At 39.2% G+C, this 22,934-nt stretch overlaps 1 protein-coding gene across 3 annotated transcripts in view; it reads right to left on the bottom strand.

The window, feature by feature from the left end:
• The window catches only part of CTNND2 (catenin delta 2), a 619,837-nt gene extending 597,479 nt beyond the window's left edge, over window positions 1–22,358 (bottom strand). For all 3 annotated transcript variants that reach the window (XM_042869378.1, XM_042869380.1, XM_042869382.1), the window contains exon 1: window positions 22,307–22,358. In XM_042869378.1, coding sequence (XP_042725312.1) covers window positions 22,307–22,343 — 37 coding nt within the window. In that variant the 5' untranslated portion in view covers window positions 22,344–22,358. The remainder of the gene's footprint in view (window positions 1–22,306) is intronic.
• Between the last annotated feature and the right edge of the window lie 576 nt (window positions 22,359–22,934).

Genomic DNA, 22,934 nt, shown 5'->3' with positions numbered 1-22,934 from the left:
GTACACAATAAAAACACAAACATTTACTCTCCCCTATTTGATAAGCAAGCAATCAACCTTTTAATTATCCACATCAAAACCAAGTTCAAAAAATTACAATGAACATGCTTGTAACATCTGGATGGCAGCATTATTTTGCTAAGTGAAAAAGGACTCTACTGCTTGTGGATCTGATTCTGTCCATCAAGTTTACCACTTAAGTCAGTGGTTATCTATGAACAGAAGAGAACACATTTGTGTAAGATGTGAGATTCTGTAAGCAAATACAAAAGGTCTAACATTTCATACAGTCTTTGAATTTGTTTTTATCTACTATTCCCTTCTTGAGCATTTCTGTAGCCTTTTTGTGAAATATTTTGCCAATTCTTAATCCATTTAAACAGAAGGTAGTCTTAACTTATTTGTTTTGAAAAAATAAAGACATCCGATGACTGCAACAGCAGACAGCTATCACTTATTTTCAAATAGGTGTCTTTGGACACCAAGGACACAAAGATTAACTGTTCTGAAGGCAGAAACAGTTTTTCTTAGGCTGAGTTAGAAAATTAAATTTAGTTAAAATTATCATTTCACACTTTTATGAGGGTATTTTTAAAAGATGCATATTTTATTTGTTAAAATTGTTAGGAGTACTGTTTCATTAAATGTACTAAAGCCTTTAACCACTACATCCACCACCCACCCATTAATTTTAGTAGATTTACCATAAGGAAGGATGCAGAAGGCAAACTGTCAGCAAACTGGACTGAATCTTGTCCTGATTACTTCAGCTTGGAGATGTTTCAAGACCCCTTATATAATGCTATTTATTTCACCTGACATTGCAATTGCTCTTTCAAGCATGATTTGTATAAATCAGGAAAGCATCTTCAGTTCCCCTTTCTGAAATCCTTATCTTCAACACAGCGGCTTCCCCTCCAGAATGACAGTTCTAGAGCCAAACTGCAGTACAAAGCCGGTCCTTGCAAATTTCAGAGGATGCAGCTCTGCCAGACCATACAGCCCAACAGCAGCAAAAAGCCCACATCTTTCCTGGCACAGCACAACCCAGCTCCAGACCTCCACACTGTTTAAAATCTTCACAATTTAGTCACTATCCAAGAGGAAAACATTGATGCTTTACTCAAAGACCAGTGCAAGAGGCAACAGAAAACAAGAATTTGTCTTCCCAACTCACAGGTCTGCCAGTATTGAGCCCTTCAGAAGACTGTGGAAATTGCTCCTGGACTTTGAGACTTCACTCTTCCCCAGAAGAGACCACAGTCACGGTCTCTTCTGAATTCTACCGGGGGTGGGGGGGGGGGGTGGGGGGAGGGGAAACAACAAAAAAACCACCCACACACGTTTGGTGCATAAATACTACAATACAAAAAAATCCACAAATAAAGAGCTTATTTAAGTGCCCTTAATGGAGTGATTACAGGACCATCTTGGTATCCCGTTAAAAAAAATCCTATGAAAAAAGCACCTGACTAACTGAAATGCAACAGAAGGCAATGGCACATCTCTCCATGCAAATGTGGAGCACTCACACACTGGAATTCTGCTTACAGCATGAAAGAAGAAGTCCAGAGGGAAAAAGTGACTCTCAGACATTTATTCTGTTGATAAATAGCCAAGTATACTATTTAAAACCCCAGCAGCAGTACAGCCTTTAATATAGGCTTCTAATTACCCACATATCATTGAACTATGCTGCTATTAAAAAAAGGTATAAAAATAAGAACCATCTTCTATTTGTACATGTATTTCTCAATTAGTTATGAGATACTCTATTTCTGAACTCCTAGTTCACTGAAGAGCTGTGTCACATAACTGAGGAAAAGATGCTGAAGCTTCATTTTTATCTGATCCATTATAGAAGTGTAAATGATTAAAAAAAACACAGAAAATGACATCTTTGGTCATTATACTATTAGGAAAATTGCACCTTCTTCTAAGCCACGTCATCATACAGCACATCATTTAGCATCATTTGTATCAGGTTATATTGACCATTACTCTTCAGAGACAAAGTAATTGCCACTGTATTTGGGGAAAACAAAAACATAAAATGTCAGTGTATGCAGTTTTGTAATAAACTGGACAGTCACACTCAAACTGTCCACACAATTACTTAAGAAGCAAAATGAAAAAGCACTACAAGCTACAAAAATAGTTTTTTGAAAGCTCCCCGTTATTAATTACGGGTACTACAATTTCCCAAGAAACATTTCTAACTATTAGATTTAATGAAGAACCAGAAATATCAATCCATTACCTCTCACTCCCTTCCCTATCCTTTAAAATAAAGTCCTCTTGCTTTCATAACATGCTTAAGATGCTCAAAATTAGTCAAGTTTAATTAGCACTCCCTAAATTAAGCATCACAAGTACCAGTTAGATAAGCTGTTATAGTTGCAGAACAGACATGCTTTTAAATTGCAAAAGCCCATATCATCTCACAATAAGGTAGTTCAAAACCTGTGTCCTGTAGAGTTAGCCACACCTATACCTTATTGGCACATGAAAGAGCCTAAACCATGTTTATATTATTATTAAGAAATGAATCAGCATGCATTGTCTTAAATATTTGGATATTCAGGTATTGCCAAGTACCAAAATACTTGTAAGAGCCGTGTTTATTACATTAAGAAAACTACAATCAAGTATACTGGTGAGCAACTGAGAGCAAAATAGTAACTTCTAAAGTGCATCAGTAAAACAAAATTCATAAATACAAAGGCATAATACACAACCGAATCTGATATCCAAGACAGATACATTTACCAATCTGACTATACATACTAATATACGTAGTCTTCAAGTAAATGAATTAAAAATGCTGTCATTTGGAACATTGACAAACTACAATTAGTATGAAAATTCTAAACCTATATCTGAAATCAATCAGTTTAATCTCAGACACCAATTCCAAATCTCATTTGCTACAGAATTAAGAAGCTCTCCACCAGGAGTCACTTAAGCTTCATCTTCTCCAGGTGTTTCCTAGATCCTGAGTCATTCAAAGCTTTAAGGCCCTTTTCACTCCACCTGGAGCGTCTCAGCTGATTGCACTAAAGGGTAAGGATCCTCAAAACTGGTTGTTTTAGACCATTCAACTAATTTTGCTCCAATGCATATCCAATAGGACAGAATGCTTCTACCCCCCCTCCCCCCCCCCATGCACTTTTTTTTTTTCCTTCCCTAGAAAGACAAAAGGATATCAAATCTCATCTCTTCTTAAGACCAGCAGCACAAGTAACACTATCTTAATGTTTTAGTAAACCCAGCTGATATTGTTTAAAGCTGTGTCCCTTAGTCCTGCTATTCTAAAAAGCCTGTGCACTTAATTGGGAGAATTATTTATCTACCTAGTCCTCTCTCACTATTCTCACAATGTTTCCCCAGCATTCTGTTAAAAATGAACATTATTAACTAACGTTTTTGGTTTTTTTTTCCCAGTATGAGTTTTTTTTTTCCCCCTCAGGCAGTTAGTTTTGCAGTATTCTTCAAGTCCTCTTTAAGGGGTCACGTAATTATTTTATACGCAGTACAATTTCTATAGACTAAACAAGAATTTGGATCATGAAACACTATAAATGCTCTGTTAATACATATAAATTGACAAATTCATTAGGAGATTATACAGTCTGAGACAAATCCCAGTGGTTTCTCCTCATGTAAATGATGTCAACAGGATTTTGTGAGTAAATATGAACAGGCTTTGGCTATGATGATGAGAATACAAAGATTCCCTATACCTTGACACAGGACAGGGAGTCGTGTAAGAAATTTTTAAACAACTATATCTCACAGCAGAATCTTCCAAATACCTACAGAACCCTTAAGAACCTTCTTCCCCCAGTTTTTAATGTGATGATAATTCCATCTTTTATATACTATCTGTAAGGATAGGCAGCAGATATAATTGCCTTTGACCAGTTTTTTTTGGGTCGCTCAAGAAAGGTATCAGTTAGAGTCCAGCAACAAACAGGAATCACTTACCCCTTTCCAAGAATCAGGGCTCGCTGTAAACTCCCAAAGGAAGCAATCTCCAATTGGTGATGCTTCTTTTTCAGCTGCCAACCATTAAATGAGGCTAGGGTGAATTGTTTGCACCTGTAGTCTCAGGGCTGGTCACACTCCTTCACCAGGTGCTCAATCACCAGTTCAGGCCATGACCTAACAGTTCCCATACAACATCTTACTTTTATATGCATGTCATTACTGCCTACAACCACTTTAAGCCTGGTGCAGCTGTGCAAAAAGCTGCAGTTGAGTAGAATTTCTAGGAGTATTTCAAACTACAAATATGTGAACATGTCCAGATATTTTTGATACACGTCTAAGAGAAGCAAGAAAAATGCAAATTTCAGCCCCTGACAAGGTGCAGGATGAACAATGTATAACCCTCTAAAAAGCTGTGCTTCTGATGGTGCCCTCTTCACCACTAGCTGCAGCTGATTGGCAGAGGCATTGCTTAATAGTCCAGCGTGTTAAAGCTACCTGAGACTTTTTACTAACTTAGCAACAAATGGCACAGTCTTGTGCAAGATTAAAAGGAATTGGTAACTTGTAGTCATCTAGCCTCAGCTGTCATACCAAGCCTTGGTAAAAAATTGTATTTATCTTAATGTATGCTCTATGTGACTTTAGAACATTGTGCATTTTCCCAGTTCAGAGAAGTTATGAATAAAGATTAAATGTTTTAAAAAATCTAAAACCAGACCCGTCAGTCATACAGATAGTGCCTAGTATCAAAAGACACATACACACACTCAAAGGTAACTTATCACTGAGTAGAAGGACTTCAGAAGCAAAACTGAAGAAGTCCTTTCTAAGGCATCTGAATCACTGAGAACTATCGTATAGTAAGACCTATCTATGCTATACTATAGTATATATACTCTACTATAGTTAAGACCTATCAGGAACTGAATCTTAAAATGCAATTGTGCACTTTTGACACCAATGAGAGAAGACTTATCAGTTTCCTTAACCCAAAAGCAACTTCTTAGCACCCCCTACAGGTTTTGCTCCAACAGAGGAATAGTTCAGAAGAAACAGATAACTTTCTGTGCAACTTGAGAGAGCTGAAGATCCAGAATTCCAGCGTGAAACCAATGCAGATTTATATGACTGCAAATCTAAACAGGTACAATTGTTTTCAGTCTCTGTCCAAACTGCTTGTCCCACTCAATTAGCCCAAGACTGCTGGGTGTATAGATAGGATCAACAACTAGAAACAATACGTCAACAATAGTACTTCTCTTCTGGAGATCAAGGAACCTAGTTTTCACCACAAACAAAAGTTTCTAACACTCTAGCGTTCCTCTTAGTTTATAAGGAGAGAAAGCAAAAACAGTTAGCAAAACACTGCATCACTCATTTATTCAGTGCTCAAACAACAGCTCATACCTCTGGCAAGACATAATTTGATTTTTTATGCTTTTTATTTCTTACCAAATAGAATTTAAATTTGATTTGTGCTCTCTGAATAAAAGAAATAATAGTCATTTGATCTGCCATCATTTGTCCTTTTTCTTCCCCCCGTCCCCCCCCCCCCGACTCCCTCAAAACCTATCCATACCAAATATGAAAGTTTTTACTTTAAGTTTTACCTAATGCCTCCTGACTTTTTGATCAAGTTGGAACTAGAATGCAACTGCCTAAAATGCATAACAATGAACTACCTGTTTGGATCTTGTTGGATCATGCTCCCCAGGGTCCAAGACAAAGGTGCTCAAACATTAAGCATTATTTTGTTATAATCATCCTATACGCCTGAAAATACAGGGTCTTTACATGCGACTTCAAGCAACTTCCTCAAAACAAAGCATAAAACAATAGCTTATTTAAGATACTTCATGATGAATGAAAAAAAGGAAAATGTATTTAACAAACAATATTAAGAGGCATTTCCTGTCATCAATGATACCATAAAAATGTAAATTCCAACTGTGAAGTGTTTATTTTTAGAATAGTTTGAAACTGCAAGCCATTAATCTAAAGCTTTCCAACTCAGAGACCACTGATGCTTTGCTGCAAATATCTCTTCTTGCTTTTGTTAGAAAAGCAAATCAAAACCACTTGAATTAGAGTGCCAAGGGTATCTCCAAAGTAACAGAAAAAAAAAGAGCACGCAATATACTTCTCCAGTTGCACTGTCAGAGTAATCTAAGACATACCTATTGCTTTATTCAAATCAGCCTGCCCTATCAGTAACTGGTGAAATCAAATGAAAACCAATCACTAATAAAATCATAGAGCACCTTCTTCAGAGAAAACTGTAATGAGACTCTTGGAATATCTTGATGATGCCTCCTCAGGGATCCAGCTCCAGCTATTGTGGATTTTGAATTTTAGGAAACTAATTACTGAATGTAGAAAAGCTGCTCTTAAGGCTGAATGATGCTGCACATCCTTCTCACAGGCATATAAGCCCTTCTAGAAACCACGCAAAGCTTTGAGTTCCTTTACAAACTGCTACATCCAAGTTCTCAGGTAACATCAGAACATTAACTTGTGGACTGCCTGCAAAGAAATTTCTCCTGCACACAGGAAAAGCCACAGTAAACAACTGACATCCTTGGGATGATTAATGCATTTGAGGTTGAATCTGAAGATCACACATGGTCCCAGGTTTGCAAAGAAATGAGTTACCTGCTACATTGAAATCAAATGTCATCTGGAGCCTGCCAGCCTCCCTTGTCCCAGACTGCTTCTGCTCCCTGTTTAAAGCTTTGTTCCTCGTTTGAAATTAAGTAACAGTTCAGTAGATGTTATAGCTCACTGAAATCTGATTTTTGTTTTGTCAGAAATCAAAGAACAGTTACAAATTATTTAAATACCCAATAGAATTGGGCACAGCTCTCCACAAGTGGCCTCACCAGAATAAAGAGGAAGGGAAGAATCATTTCCCTCCATGTCCTGGTGGTAACTTTACTAATACAGACAAGGTGGCTGTTGCTCTTCTTCACCCAGGCTGTTTTTCCAAGCCAGTTGGCACCCAGTATGTAGTGGTACAAGATGTTACTCCTACCCGGGTGTAGAGCTTGATAATTTGCCTTTGCTTAAACTTTATGAGGTTCCTGGCAGCTTATTTCTCCACCCTGTCAACATCTCTCAGAATGGCAGCACAGTCCTCTGGTATATAAATCACTTCTCCAAGTTTTGTATCATCTGCAAACTTGCAGGCAACGTCTCTATTTCCCATAACCCAGACCACTAACAACAATTTTTGGCAATACAGGATATAGTACAAACTCTGAGGCACATCATTAGTAGCTGGCCTCCTGCTGGGTTTCACACTGCTGATTATAACTCAGCCCAACCAGTTTTCAGTTCATATTACCATCCATTTATCTAACCCACACTTCAAGAGCTTGTCTAACATGATGATATGTGGTACTGTCAAAAGCCCTACTAAAGCTGAGATAAATAACAATCAATGCTCTCCTTTCATCCACCGCACTTTTCACTGTAGAAGGCTATCAGTTTGGTCAAGCATGTTATCTGTTTCACAAACCAATGCTGATTTCTTCCAATCACCTTCTTTGTCCTTCATGTGTTTGGAAATGATTTATAGGAAGATTTCCTCCATCACCTTTCCAGAGACTGACATGAGGCTGGCTGGCCTGTAGCTCTACAGATGTTTGTTTTCCTCCAAGTCTTGAGGAACCTCCCCAGATTGCAATGACCTTTCAAAGGTACTTGTTAGAGATTAATCTCCTACAACTAGTATAATAGTAGAAATTTAAATGAAGGCGATAGTCAGATACAGTGATGAGATTCAGAAATACTGACTCCTTCATGCAGTGGAGAAATATACTGTTGCCTACAAGCTAATTCTGAAACACAAACCAGCTGTTCATTAGCATTTGATCAGGCACATTCTTGCACTGTTTCCTTTTCTCCAGTATGGACTGTGTTAAAGTCCTACTAGAGTCCTCCAGAAATAGCTGCATAGTCCCACAGCAAAATAATGCAATGCCAAAAAATTTCATGTTGCTACAGGCATGACAAGTGAACTCAGATTCTCAGTCACTAAGAACAGCCTAAGCTCAACTCACCAAAAGGCAGAATCAAAAACAAGTAAGTTAATAACTGAAAATACAGATAATGAATCCTGGAGCAAAGCTTATGAGAACAAGATATTGAGTGATGTCAAGGAAGGGTACTCAGCTGTAGAACAGTCTTTTGGAAGAAAGAAACAGAAAGGAACAAAAAAGAATTGAAGTCCATCCACCTTCTGAGAACATAAAATAATTAGTATCTCTGCCATGAATTAAGGAGATAATATATTCTACAATATCCTACTAGTAAGCCAATTTATCTCCTAGAAATCGTAATTTTTCAAATGAAATTTATTTTCAGATTATGTCTTTAGGAAATATTGTCATTCATATGATATTTCCCCTTTTGTCACGTATGCAGTTTATTAACCTCACACTTTGCGGACTGTAATCTGTCAATCTAGAGGAATAACGGATAGGAAAAAGAATATATGCTTTGAGCAATATACAAAATAGAAATGTATAAAACATAAGAGCATAAGGAATAATCATCCTAGATGTACGCAATTAGAATAGTGATATTTAGAATTATTAAAAGGCAAATGTTCAAAAAGGCCGTACTTTTAAGGCTGACCACAAGTATGTCAATGGATTAGAGTTGTTACATAGTCATAGAGCTATGACTATAGAAAGTATAAATGTTTTGCTAAGCAAAATGTTTTGAGTTGTTGTTTTTATTCTTTATTTTGCTTTTATTGTTGTTTGGTGTTTTTTAAACCGAAGCAGCATCAGCTACAAAGCCACAACTAATTTTTTTTCATTGAATTAAGATGTTTACCGCGTTTTATTTTTCAAAATGAATATTGCATCAAATAGATTTTTGATTATGTATTACATTATCTTCTAAGCTATTACAGAATGATGTAGTCTACTTGCCACATTAAAAGCATCATTATGCGTTCTTGCCAAGGTCCTAATCCATACTTGTCAAGACATTTTACTTCATTTTAAACACCTGAAATGATAAAGGCAGCTGCTACCCAATACACCAACTGCATTTTACTTTTTTATAACATTCTGACACTGATTCAGAAAAAACATGTGCTTTCTTGTTGAGGAAACAATTATTTTTAGTAACTATGCCAACCTTGAAATATTTTCCTTCTCCCACTCCCACTATCTTTCTATTTTATTTCTGTATGTTGTTGTTGCAGGGGCACAGCTTAAGCATAGGCTTGAGATCCTTGCTGAAGTTTATAATGGCCTAAGTTTCTTCTTCTGAGTAACACACCCTAGTGGAGGGGAAAAATAAGTCAGTAGTTACGTTCTGATCCACTAAGTTAGGTCAAAGTAACTATAGGGTGCTTTACTATTTTACCTTACAAGATGGATACTGACAAAAAATTATCTCAGAAAAGGCTACTTCCAGGATATTTTAAGCTTTGACAGTATTTTTTAAAACAAAACATTAGAATAGCATTTAATTCTTTGCATTATTACCTACTTGCAAAAATGTCCAAAAGCAAAAGTTTTATGCTATCCATGCACTGATAGCAACAAGAAACAACTCTGCCTGAACAACACTGAAAGAGCTGCATGTTCTAGGAAACAGAGTACATAAGGAACCAAGATCTTGTTTTCATGCTTTTATCTGACCTGTTTTTAACTTCTCTATGCATGTTTTTCCTTTAGCAGTTGCGTTAACTGGGTTTTTGAACTCTTCAGCACAGAACCATCTGTGAGAATGTTTTGGACAGCACCAGTTCAACAGGGTTGTGTTCTAAATTCAGTTGTCAAAACAGTACAAAATAAAAAGCCATAGCTATGTTTGATTGCTTAGATGAGTGATAAATTAGCACTGCAGTTTGTTATTTCATTTTGTTCTTACATATGGATCTTTACATATGGAACCATCAATGAATCTACAGCGCATGATTTTTCAAGCATGCTGGAAAGGAGATGGTCACATGCCTGTGTACAAAGACACTGCTGAATCTTATTTCTGACTGAAGTTCTTGTGTTTTTTATGGATTATAAGAGGTTTGGGAATAATTCAGAGGTGTTGAGTTCACACAGTAGCTCAAGGTGTAAAATGCTGGGATATTCATGACTAGCTCTGAGCTCCTTCTGTAACTTATGCTTATCTCAGGTCCAGTTTCATAACAAAATTAGTAGTGAAGAGTAAATATACTTCCACTCAAACTTTGAAAACTTTGGTTCCACATCAAAATAGTTAAGGGAAAAAAAAAAAAACAAACAAGACCTGCAAACACAGTGACAAGGAATTTTCTTGGGTTTCTACCACAAGCTAGCCTACATCTAAAGGAAGGTGCCTCAGGCCCTTAGCAATATCTTAGCAATAGCAATTATCAGCTATAAACCTTAATTCTGTTAAACAGTATGAAGAACTATTAGAATATAACATGAACAAGTGAACAAGTGGAAGAACTCACATTCTATCAGAGAGCACAAGATTCCAGACGTTTAAAATGCAAAGAAGGAAACAAGATCTTCCATAAGCCTTCTTCTATTTAAGCGATTAATGACTGTTTCAAGACAACCATAACAAAAATCTTTACAAAAGAGGTAGCCTGAAACAAAAAGAACTACAGAAATAAAAAACTGAAAAAGGCCATATTGCTTTATGTTTTCTTATGCTTTGGGTAATATCTGAATGTCTTATTTAAGTTTTACTAAAAATTCTTAGAAACAGAATTACTCGAACTTCAAAAGTTTTGGACACAGAAATACTCAGACCTTAAATTACAAGTCCCTTTTTGTTTTTCTCCTCCACACACATACGACAAAAAGAGAAGATTAAAACATCAGAACCATTGTTTAAGCCACAGTTTTTTGAGGAAGCTCTATAAAGGGATTCATGTGCACAGAAGAAAGGGCTTTGTGCTGGCTTTCCTTTCTCTGACGGTTCTTGTGAAATGCAGATATATAGCTATGATTCAGAAATATACTTTATATCTAGAACCTGGTATTGAGAAATAAATCACAAGTCCCTAACCCTTCCACATAAACTACTGTAAATTGCACACTGAAGGGAACAGAATAGAAAACTAAAATTATTTTCACTATTGTCAAATTCCATTGAGGTAGTAGAGGATTTATCGCAGTGATATTGCCTCCTTTCACTGATCCAAAACAAAAAATAAAGTCTCAACTCACGCTATTTCACAGGTAAGAGTCTTGATGTATTACATAGGCAGTTTGAAATGTTTCAGCTATCACCCATTACTGCTGAGGTTGATTTCCCGTCTGAATTGGAGCAGTCTCTGAAAGCCCATACTATAATTCTGTGTACATATTTTTACCTTCACATATATTCCATCACCTTAATCTAGATTGTAAAATATGATTTTACTCTTTTACCTCTCTCTTATTCCATCCATTTAACTTAAGTGTCAAAACTGTTAATAACACTCTAGCCTTACTTAATTGTTACACTGTTGGAAAACTAAGTTTTGCCTCAGAAAAAATTAGACAACTTCACCCATACAAAATCCAAAAGCTACCTTAATTCTCTGGCAGCAACCACACAAAGGACTGCAGTTCTTGCTCAGATAATGAAAACAGCTACTGACGCTTATTAAAAGTCTACTTATAACCTTTTCATGCTACTTACTAAACTTGAGTGCAAGCTGATAATATTCATGAAGATTTCTATAATATTCATTTTAGGAAACATCCTGATTCAGAAAGAAAAAAAAAAAGAAATAAGATTTCATTTTATTTAAGTTTAGTTATATGACATGGGTTTCTCTGATTCCTAGAAAGTAAGATTGATCCAGCTGAAACATTGTTATAATTTTGATCTTGCTCTGTGAATTTCACACAACACGCTGTAAAAAGGGTCAGAAAACCAATCAAATTTAACTACCAAAGAAGCAGAACTGTTTTTAAAAACATCATAGCAAAATTAATGTTCTATATAGACAATAAAGTCTTACTAGCCTGAGTTTCAGAGGGCTACCATATTTCCAAGTGAGAAGATGGAAATCTAAAGGTTCTCTCTTTTTTTTTTTTTAAAGCTTTATTCTAAAAGCAATAGCCCAGATTAATGTGCATTCAGCAACATGTGTTCAGTATTCCAACATATTCTCAGTATTCAAAGCTTGTGCTCTTATCTTTCAGATGAAAGTTGAACCTGAAGTCCAACAGCTTATTCCAGATCAGAATAATAAATTACATAATTAAAACGTGGAACAAACTCATTAATCCTGTTTTCGCTGTCAACCCCAATTTCACTTCTTTGCAGTGACAGCATCCTAACCTGTAACAAGTTTACCAACACAGGGAGCGGTTTTGCTGGTTAGGTAGGCAAGTATGAAAGAATGGAACCTGGAAGAGTATAAACTAAAATCTCCTTCAATGTGCACAGGGCAAGAATCAACACATGCTTCTCCAAAGGAACATCCCAAGAGTCTATAGTAAGGATTCACCTGATCCTTACAGTCCACAGTGTAGGACTAATGCATTTCAGAAATTTCGACAAATATACATACTCTTACTCTGTAATCTCAAGAGGAGTCACTATTCCTTCCCATTCTCCATCTGACTTCAGTTTTAGGGACAGCTTCAATTATCCCATTTGTATCATTCCTTCTAGCCAATTCATCTTTTTCATACTAGCCACTCGTTCTCATTTGTTAAGTAAAAAATATGACTATATTGCACAGCAATATAAATTACACACTTAAATGAAACCATGTGACAACACAACCATTTTTTGGCCACCTGCCAATATACTCTAGTAATTAAACTGAAAAAGGAACCAGAAGACTGTATTTAAATAAAGATTTATTTGAAAAAAAATATGAACAAATATGGATATTTAAACATTATAGAATATTAAACAATAAAGAATATTAAACCTTTCACAGTCAGGACCTGGTATTTTACTGTAAGCATATGAAATAGAACACTGTATAAGGAAACTTTAAAATGAATTGTGGGGGAGAAATAATTACTTCATTCCCTCAAAGAACACATTTTCATAGAAAGTAATCACTTATTGATAAGCACAAAACAGTATCAGCTAAACAAGCCTTACGCATCCAGAACTTAACTGTTACGGATGTGGAAAGATCACAGAATTGCTGGGGTTGGAAGGGACTTCGAAAGATCATCAAGTCCAACCACCTGCTACAGCAGGTACCCTACAAAAAGTCACACAGGTGTCTAGAAGATTCCTGATTATCTCCAGAGAAGGAGACTCCACAACCTCTCTGGGCAGCCTGTTCCAGTGCTCCTTTGCCCTTACCATAAAGTTCTTCCACATGTTACTATAGAACTTCCTTCATACAAGTTCAAGGCCATTACTCCTTGTCTACACACCACAGAGAAGTGCCTGGCCTCATCCATTTGCCTCCCACTTCCCTTTAGGTATTTATTTATTGATGAATGGGGGAGCCCGGGACTGGATACAGTAATCTAAATGTGGCCTCACTAAGGCAGAGTAAAGGGGGAGGATCACTTCACTCAACCTGCTGATCACACTCCTTTTAGTGAACCCCAAGATACCATTGGCCTTCTTGGCCACAGGGCAAGCTGCTGACTCATAGCCAACCTGTGACACCTGGCCACCAGGACCCCTCTGGTCCTTCTCTGCAGAGCTCATCTCCAGCAGGTCACCTCTTAATCTGTATTGATGCATGCGATTATTCTTCCCCAGGTGCAATACTCTACACTTTCTCTTCTTATACCTCATCAGGTTCCTTCCTGACCAACTTCTCAAGTCTATCCAGGTAGCACAGCCTTCCAGTGTGACAACCACTCCTGCCAGCTTTGTATCATCAGCAAACTTGCTGAGGGTGGACTCTATCCCTTCATCCAGGTTGCTGATGAAGCTTTCATAGAATCATAGAATCACCAAGGTTGGAAAAGACCTTCAAGATCATCCAGTCCAACCGTTCACCTATTCCCAATAGCTCCCACTAAACCATGTCCCTCAACACAACATCCAGCCTTTCCTTGAACACCCCCAGGCTCGGTGACTCCACCACCTCCCTGGGCAGTCCATTCCAGTGCCTGACCACCCTTTCTGAAAAGTAATACTTCCTAATGTCCAGCCTAAATCTCCCGTGCCGTAGCTTGAAACCATTTTGAACAAGATCTCCTGGGGAACACTGCTATTTACAGGATATCTTTGTAGAGAATGTTAGCTAAACAAACTACCACTGATTTTCCTTCCTCCATTCCTTTCCTCTCATCTGGAATTCACACATTCATCAAACTTGGAAAAAGTGTAGCAAAACTTACAAATTCTAAATTTTAGGAAAAAAAATATAAACTAGTACAGAGGTTATTCACTCTGCCTGTTTGATGATACCACTGAGATGCCTGTGGTTTTCTTTAAATCAAAGAAACATAATTTCCCGCATCATGACAAACATTAGATTATGGAGTCATGGAAGACCCAAGTAGGTGAAAAAATGCTAACTTTAGAGAAAATATTTTTGACCAAGGTCCATCTTGCAAAGCATACATCTTCCACTGAACCAGTTGGATTTCTGTTACTTAATTGAGAATATGACTGAGTTTTGTTCAGAGAAAAAAAAAGAAAAAAAAAAAAAAGCCTTAAAATTATACAGCCTTGGAGCTTAGCATGTCAAGTTGTGCAATGTGCATTTGACACAGGTGCAGCTAGTTCTATCTTGCTTATAGCATTCAAATAGCACACACAGAAGCATTTCATAAGCAGGTTCAAACAGGTTTATTTGTTGAATCTGTGCAAGGCATCATTACAACTTGCATAATTTTTTAAATAAAGTACTCCCGAAAATGTATATCTGAAAACATTTATTAGAAATCAGATTATCTCAACTATCTATTAAAGGATTGAATCAGCATCATTTTATTTTGCTGACAGTACAGCTATCCTGACTTTCAACCTCTCTCCCAGTCCCCACCTTTTTTTGTGACACAGTGAAAAATGCAAAAGCAATTTATAGTGCTGAGAGTCTTTGGCTCCTTGACAAACATCACTGCTCCCAGTCTGCTCTGTCAATAGATCACCAACAATCTGTCATCCAGGGACCTGAAATATTGTCATCACCACTAATCAAAAGCCAAGCAGCTCCTCACTGGATTTTTTTTTTCAGAATGGAGACCATGCTGAGGGAGCCTCAAAGAGCAATCCATCAGCCATGAAGACTCTCGAGCAATGCTGTAGAGAAAAGTCCTTCTCCTTGCAGGCCAGCTGAGACAAGGCTCTGCTTGCAGTGCTATTCTGCTGAGAGCCTGCCTTCAGGTGTATGTACCCTGACACTACACAGTAAACAGAACCTGCAAAAATACAGATGGGCATACACACACGAAAGGGAAGATCAAGTTCTCTGAAGTTACTTTGCCTAGTACTCTTTCCAATGACACCAGCATAATCAGGAGGTCAGAGATGCTAGGTCTTAAAAATCCAAGACATCCCAAAGTTCTCAATGTAGGTCAGGATTATCTGGCATTTAGCTGGAATTAAGCATCAGATATACTATGTTCCTCAAATCCTAATGCTGCACCCGTATATGTATGTATGTAAAATACACAACAAAAAGAAAATCTTACCCTGGAAATCAAATTAAATTCCCAAATCTAACTATGCAAAGCTTTAGCCCTTTTGAACAAAAGCAAAGGCATGAATAAAGTATAGAATTTTGTTTTTAACACTCAAAGCGAGGTGTCTTCTCAGTTTAAATTTCTTATACTAATATATATGAGCTAAAAGAAATAATTATTCTTCTCTATCAAAAAATCATGTATCTTCAAATAGAATAGGGAAAAAAAAAAAAAGGCAGATAAAGTTACACATGCAGCGTATCTCCTAGACAGACAGAAAAGTAACAGTTATGAAGCTGATTAGAAGTCTACTTCTAATTAAAAAGGCATTTACAGAGAGGGAGCATTTAGAACAGTTGCTCAAAACTCCACCTCAGAGAGGCAAAGAAGAGATGCCAAAGTTGTTTTATGTCATAGTTTCACATTTCATCCATTGAACATGACTGCTGCTAGGTTATACGAGGTGACACAATATAAGGAAGTGTTTCTTTTTGAAATGAGGAGTATTATCCATCCTTTGATAGCTCATTATGACAGTCAGCACTGAGAATTAAGTGTGCAGTATCCCAGTGGAAGCACACAGAGGCTAATGAACTTCCCTAATTTGACCAGAAATGCATGCCTCAGTATTTGATTTTAATGCACAAAATGTAATGGCACATTTTAAATACTTATTTACCTGAGTGTATTAAAATAGTTGCTTTGTAGAATAGTGCACTAAGCTTTTCAAATACGTGATGGCTTTCATTCAATCCTGATATTCATATGTAAGATTCCTTCGTACCACGACTGTTTCTAATGTCAGGTTTTTTTAATCTTCAATTCTAAACTTACTCCTTCATTAGACATGCTTCTAATTAAGTTCAACCTGCCCACCCTTCTTTGAAGAGATTAAAGTCAGAGACCACCAAGACCCTTGAGGCTTTGTGCAGATACTGTACTTGTTCTTGGTAAAGACAATAGAAGTCAGAAATGGCAAACAAGCACAAGAAGCTGCCAACCTTCTAGGAAATACTTGTAACCAAAAATACGTACTTCTGATCCTATAAAAACCTTTAGCAGACAATCATATTTATACAGGTGAAAAAGAGGAAATGTTATGTATCTAATACACACTTTTTAATAGGATGCTATATGTCATTGGTAAAATTAAAGAACATGTACTAGTCAATCATTAATGAGGTCTCTGCCAGATCACAGATCCTGTTTTTCCCAGAGTGAACCAAAGTTTACCATCTGAAAAAGAAATCACAAACAGCAGAGAGGCATGTGGGAATTAATGTGGTGATCCCTGCGCAGGGCTTTTAATCCTGTTATTCAACATCCTTCAATTGGGATAAATACTATAAACCTGGTTTAACAAGAAATAAAGAAAATAAATGCCAAGTATCTTCAGTTATTCTTTTCGTAATGATCATTCTGAGAATGCACTCAGGCTTCTATATTATAGACACTTACAAAGATGAGGCATGCTTACACATTTCTAAGCTTTTCCATGCAACACTAAATGACTTCAGCACCATGATAGAAATCCACACATAAAGCTACATGATTCTTATAGCTCAAGCTTCAAAAATATTATTAAGCAGTGAGAATAGCAAGAATAACAGGATTCTTCAATTATTGTCAACTTGCTTCACAAATGCCCAAGATATGGTTGTTGGTTTTTGTTTTTTTTTTTTAAATACCCAAAGCTTGTTCACTTATTCACTGTGTTTATAAGCACAACTGGTCAAATAAGGTTAGACAGAATCGAAGGTCAGGTTACCCTGGACACGGGTACTTCATTAGAAACCCTCAGCTTAACAAAGTATGCAAGCTTGACTGGGACAACAACCTACTTTCTGTGAAAGAGAAGACAATGTGCGTGTTCAAGAATTACTTACTTACTACCCAGAGAGGTACAACATTAAGAGAAGAATGCCAGAAGACACCTCATTGTAACTTGCCTCTAATTGTTTCCCTAAACACTTCAGTAATTTAAAAGAAGTTAACTTTTACATATAAATTTATCTTAGGTCAAGTCTAATCCAGTGTGTTTAAAACAATTAAGAAGCTCATAAAAAAATTCTTATTTATGCTACATGCCTAATTTCATTCGGCTCTATTGAAAAAAATTCAGCCTTAAAGGGATATTTTGGAGATGTTTAATTGAACAATAATTTACTGTGACAGGAAAGAAAAACATACCTGTGGCTGAAAGAGGAGTATATATGAAGAAAGGTATTTATGAAGAAAGGTTGAGGGAACTGGGCTTATTTAGCTTAGAGAAGGCTCCAGGGAGACTTCATTGTGGCCTTCCAGTATGTGAAGGGAGCGTATAAACAGGAGGGGGAATGGCTGTTTACAAGGGTGGATAATGATAGGACAAGGGAGAATGGTTTGAAACTGAGACAGGGGAGGTTTAGGTTAGATATTAGGTGGAAGCTTTTCACACAGAGGGTGGTGACGCACTGGAACAGGTTGCCCAAGGAGGTTGTGGATGCCCCATCCCTGGAGGCATTCAAGGCCAGGCTGGATGTGGCTCTGGGCAGCCTGGTCTGGTGATTGGCGACCCTGCACATAGCAGGGGGTTGAAACTAGATGATCATTGTGGTCCTTTTCAACCCAGGCCATTCTATGATTCTCTTATGCTAATAATCTGCTTAGTATAACATTTAAGTTTTACGATCTGTTTCCAAAAGAAGTTTTCTTGACTGTTAACATTTTGAGTGATTAAGTCAATTGCAAATTTGGCAAAAAGAGAAAAAAAGAATGGAGAACAAAAACAAACAAACAAACAAACAACAACAACAAAAACAAAATCTTCCCTTAAAGAGCATTTGATGTAGAACTTCTTTGGCTCTCAAATGCTCTTATGTTAGCACTCAGTGTCAACTCTGCATATTTCTGCCTTCTCAAAATGAATGTAAACACGTGGAAAAACATGGTTTGTTATATTATACAGCTAAAATGGCTAAAGCAATAAAAAAATCAAGTATAACACCAAATATTGTCATTACAAATATGGCTTTTAAATGTTTGCAGTTTTCTTGGTAGGTTTGAGAAATACAAAGTTTCATTAGAAGTCTTTTTTATTTTTTTCTCTCCAAAAAACTTCAACAAAATAGAGTGCCCTTTTGATCAAGATACTACATATTCCTCCATATTTCGTGTCTCCTGAAGTAACTGCTTATTCCTATAACTGAATTTTTGAAAGCAGAACAGGGAGATTAAGAGCTAGTAAGACGTACCAGAAGTTAGCATGCCAAGAACAACTTAAACATTAAATGCTTGCTGTCACAGATAATGAGATGTTTCCCTCTTTCTTAGTTTTACAATAAACAAGCATCTCATATGAGAAAAAAAAAAATCTATTAGCATAGCTATCAGTGCCCGTATAGCAGATAACATATTTCCTTTACATTTATAATGACCAGAATATTGCCAGAGAATCTGGTCAGACAATCTGCTTTTATAGCCCATTCATGATACCGCATTAGCACATCCCAAGGGAACAGAAGAAATCACTTCAGTGTGTCTTGCTCCATTCAGACTTCTTTCCAAGTACCCTAACTACAGAACAGCTATAAACCAAATTCATTGGTTCTGCATTTCATGAGCACAGGATTAGAATAATTTGAGTTGGAAGGGACTCTTAAAAGTCATCGGGTCCAACTCTACTGCAATGAACATGGATACCTACAGCTAGATCTGACTGCTCAGAGGCCAGCCCAACCTGACCTTGAATGTCTCCAGGGACAGGGCATCCACCACCTCTTTGGGCAACCTATTTTCTTATTTCCAATATTGCATAGCTGTCCCATGTCTTCCCCCTTAAAATCAGAAAAAAAAATACTGCTTCTGTAAATGTACTGACTTTTGTGAACAAAGTCAATCTCTTATTCAAAAGCGAAGGCATTGTAGTCTTATTCAGGAGTCATTCTGTCATTAAAAAAAAAAAATGCATTATATTTAAAAATCCTGCCTCCATTGCAATGTATTACTTATGTTGTATATAAGCATACTACTAAATTTAACACTGTGCAGTTAAATAATCACCCAAAACTTGTTCTGTAATAAGATCGTACTGAGACCTTCAAAAGGAGAAAAACAATCCACTTCATTTTTGACAGATAAAGCTGTAACTGGAAATATCAAACTTCATGACTTGCAAGTGCAATCAATAAGAATCAAAATCACAAGTTCTTATTTAAGTAAAGAGTGCCAAAATGATGTGTTTTCCTTATCTTACTGGTAATCATGAACACAGTTGCTTCTAGGAATACTTGAAATGTACGTCTGGAATCCTAACAAAGATATGCAGGAATTGCCACAAGTGATAGGCTCTAAAAATTGTATCATACTGAACCATGAAATAGAAAATGTATCTGAAGTTTAGTGCAAAATTTAACAGTCGTGAGTTCTGCTGATTTTGTTATCTGCTCAATTTATACGCCAATCTACAGCCCTACTTAAAAACAGATTTCTTAAAACACTCAAAATAAGCTGCTCCATCCCTTCCTTTGTAGCATAAGTTGATGTTACACGTCTCGAGAAACAAACACATTACAACAGATCACAGTCATTAAATCGATACCATCCGTCAGCAAAGATAAATTATGCAAACAAGAATTATGCAAATGCTTTTTTTTTTTAGTTGATACTATTTCTATTTTGTGCAGCTGTTTGTCAGAGTTCACTATGTGAGGATGAAATAATTTTAGGAGCATTATTTAAAAAAAAAAAAAAAAAAGTGAAAATCAGAAGCTAGAGCCATTGATGAGCCATTTATCACTGCTTGGCATCAGCTAAGGGATCTGACAAGCAGAACTCAGCACAGTAGCTGGAGTTCCCTCCCCAAAGCATCATTCTCACAACCCACAAACTCTCATGCAACTGAAATCCAGAAATAAACACTTTGCTTCCTACCAGAAGCTTTCGGAGGTATTTCCTTTGGTATGTACACATAGCACAGCCCACTTCTCTTTTTTCAAAGCTTCTCTTATATAACAGGCTGCAAAAACCATCTCTGAGCACCACGACCAAGATGCAATCTCCCATTTCTGTACTGCAGCTCTCAATAGAGTCTCATCCAACACATCCCCAAGCCATTAATCAACTTCTTACTAATAAAAATGATCTATTGCAAGTTCTGTGCAGTTTGCAGCATGCAGACTGATGATATTCCATCACAGCTCCCTAAATGGAAAGGAATTTCCAGACGAGAGGGGCAGCTTCACACACAGAACTGGTCTTACAGGGATGTTTGATCACCACAGAAAGCACAAGTTCTGCTTAATTACTACACTCTTTCCTGGTGGTTGGGTTTGGGGTTTCTCCCAATGCCCACAGTGCCAAACAGATGACTCCTGGATCTCTAAAACCGTGGGGCCTGAGGCCCACTTCAGGGCACACAACAGCTCTCCCCACAGACCTGCACTGACTCCCTCACACCACGTCACTTCTGCACTGACCAACTAACCGAGCTGCCTGGACAACATCAGCCCAGCACAGCCAGGTAACTTCCTGAGCTCAAGACAAGAGAAGTATATCCTGAGATACAGGATGACACGCATCATTTCTCTTCTCTTGATTGAGCAGAAGCCCACAGCAGACTTACATAAACCCTGCACAGCTCTGGGTATGCCCCCACTCCCCAGAGGTGCGGCTGTGAGTGTGGCACAGCCCACAAAAAAAACAGAACAGTTGGCTACCAGGATTTCCACTTTACGCGCAGACCACAAAAAAAGCCTGCAACATGAAGTTTTTATTTCATCGTGTTATTACCAATAAAAGAGGCAAACGTGGTTTTAGGTGCAATGATATATTCTTCTACAGCCAATAAAGTTAACAGCTGGCTGTTTATTGGAGGCCTATTGCTTCCTACATATTTTCCTCTAAGTTCGGGCTATTTTCCAGTAACACAGGAGGTTAACTGTGACACCCTGACTCAGAACAAAGCACACACCAACACTTAAACTGTGAGAAAGAAAACGCCTCAGCACAACAAGATGCACTATTCCCATCTTCCACGTATCCATGCCTTCAGTCCCTACAGGGGAGATTTAACATGGTTCCCCAAATGATTTCAGTTCGGGGCTTTCTGATTCCTCTCCGATCTCTTTGGCCAGACGTATTGGTGTGCTACAATCACCACTCGTGCTGCTTCACCTCCTCTGCATGCCCTCACCCAGCCGCGGCTCCGCGCTGCCCGATCGATGCGAACACATTACACACCAGCAATAGAGTAAGGGAAGGGTACAGGGAAGAAGAGCATCTTTCCTTTCAGCCATTAAAAATAGATCAGCGAGCACTCCGCAGCCCCTTCCCCACCCCCTCCCCGAGCGCAGCATTTTGCTGGGGGGGGGGGGGGGGGAGCTTCAAAGGAAGGACACCCCTCAGAGCCGCGCAGACACGCAGAGCAGCCACGGGCCCGACCGCCTTCCTCCTCCTCGCCCCGGCCCATGACTTCACCGCCGTAACGAGAGCATCGGCGCGGGGCGGGCGGCACGGAGCCGCCGCTGTGCCCTACATAGGCGGCGTATGAAAAAAGGGAGGAAAAACACGGGGGGAGGAGGAGAGGCGGGAGGAAGAAACGAGGCACTTTGTTACCTCCCGTCTGCAGGCACAAACGCGGCTCCCGGCCGCCTCGCCGAGGGGAGCAGCGCAGGAGCCCGCACCGAGAAGCTGGAGACGAAGGGAGGAAGGGAGGAAGGGAGGGAGGGAGGCGGGGGACCTGGCACCATGACGGTGCCCGCCGTACTCACCGATCGGCGCCGCTCCAGCGTGTTTCCTCCCGAGCATCCACCAAACCCCAGAGGCAAATCCTCACTCCGGTGGGCAAGAATGAAAAGGGCCGGGGGGGGGGGGTGGGGGGGGGGGTGCGCCAGCCCCGGGCTTCACCGCAAGGTCCTGACCTTGCCCAGCACCAGCTGCAGCATCTTCGGCTTCCCCCCCCCCCGGGCGCGCCCGTGCGTGTGTGCTCCGGAGCGCTCAGGACGGCCGGCAGCCGGGGCGAGGCGCGCTCGGCACCCACCGCCCCGAGGGCGTGGGGCTGCGGCTGGAGCCGGGCTGCGCTGCCGCGCCGTAGCGCTGCGCGCCAGGCGGGCGCAGGATGTGGCCGGAGGAGACGCGGCCGCCGCCGCAGCATCTGCCGCCGCCGCCGCGCTGCCTGCCTCTCTCGCCGCCGCGCTGCCTGCCTCCCGCCCTGCCTCCGCCCCTCCCTCCCGTCCCCTCCCCAGCAGGAGCGCGCCCGCCGCGGCCGAGCAGCCGGCGCTGGCTGGGGGAGGAGGAGGAGGGAGAAGGGAGAAGGGCGGGCGGCCCCGCGCCCGATGAGGCACCGCCGCTGCCTGCGCCGGGCGGGGCCGCGCCGAGGCCTCGAAGCGGGAAGAGAGC

Source organism: Lagopus leucura, unplaced genomic scaffold (assembly GCF_019238085.1).
Source record: "Lagopus leucura isolate 7727_CA_CO unplaced genomic scaffold, USGS_WTPT01 Super-Scaffold_100002, whole genome shotgun sequence".
Lineage (NCBI taxonomy): Eukaryota > Metazoa > Chordata > Aves > Galliformes > Phasianidae > Lagopus > Lagopus leucura.
The sequence above is the reverse complement of the archived record's forward strand: the minus strand, read 5'-3'. Positions and strand labels throughout refer to the sequence as shown.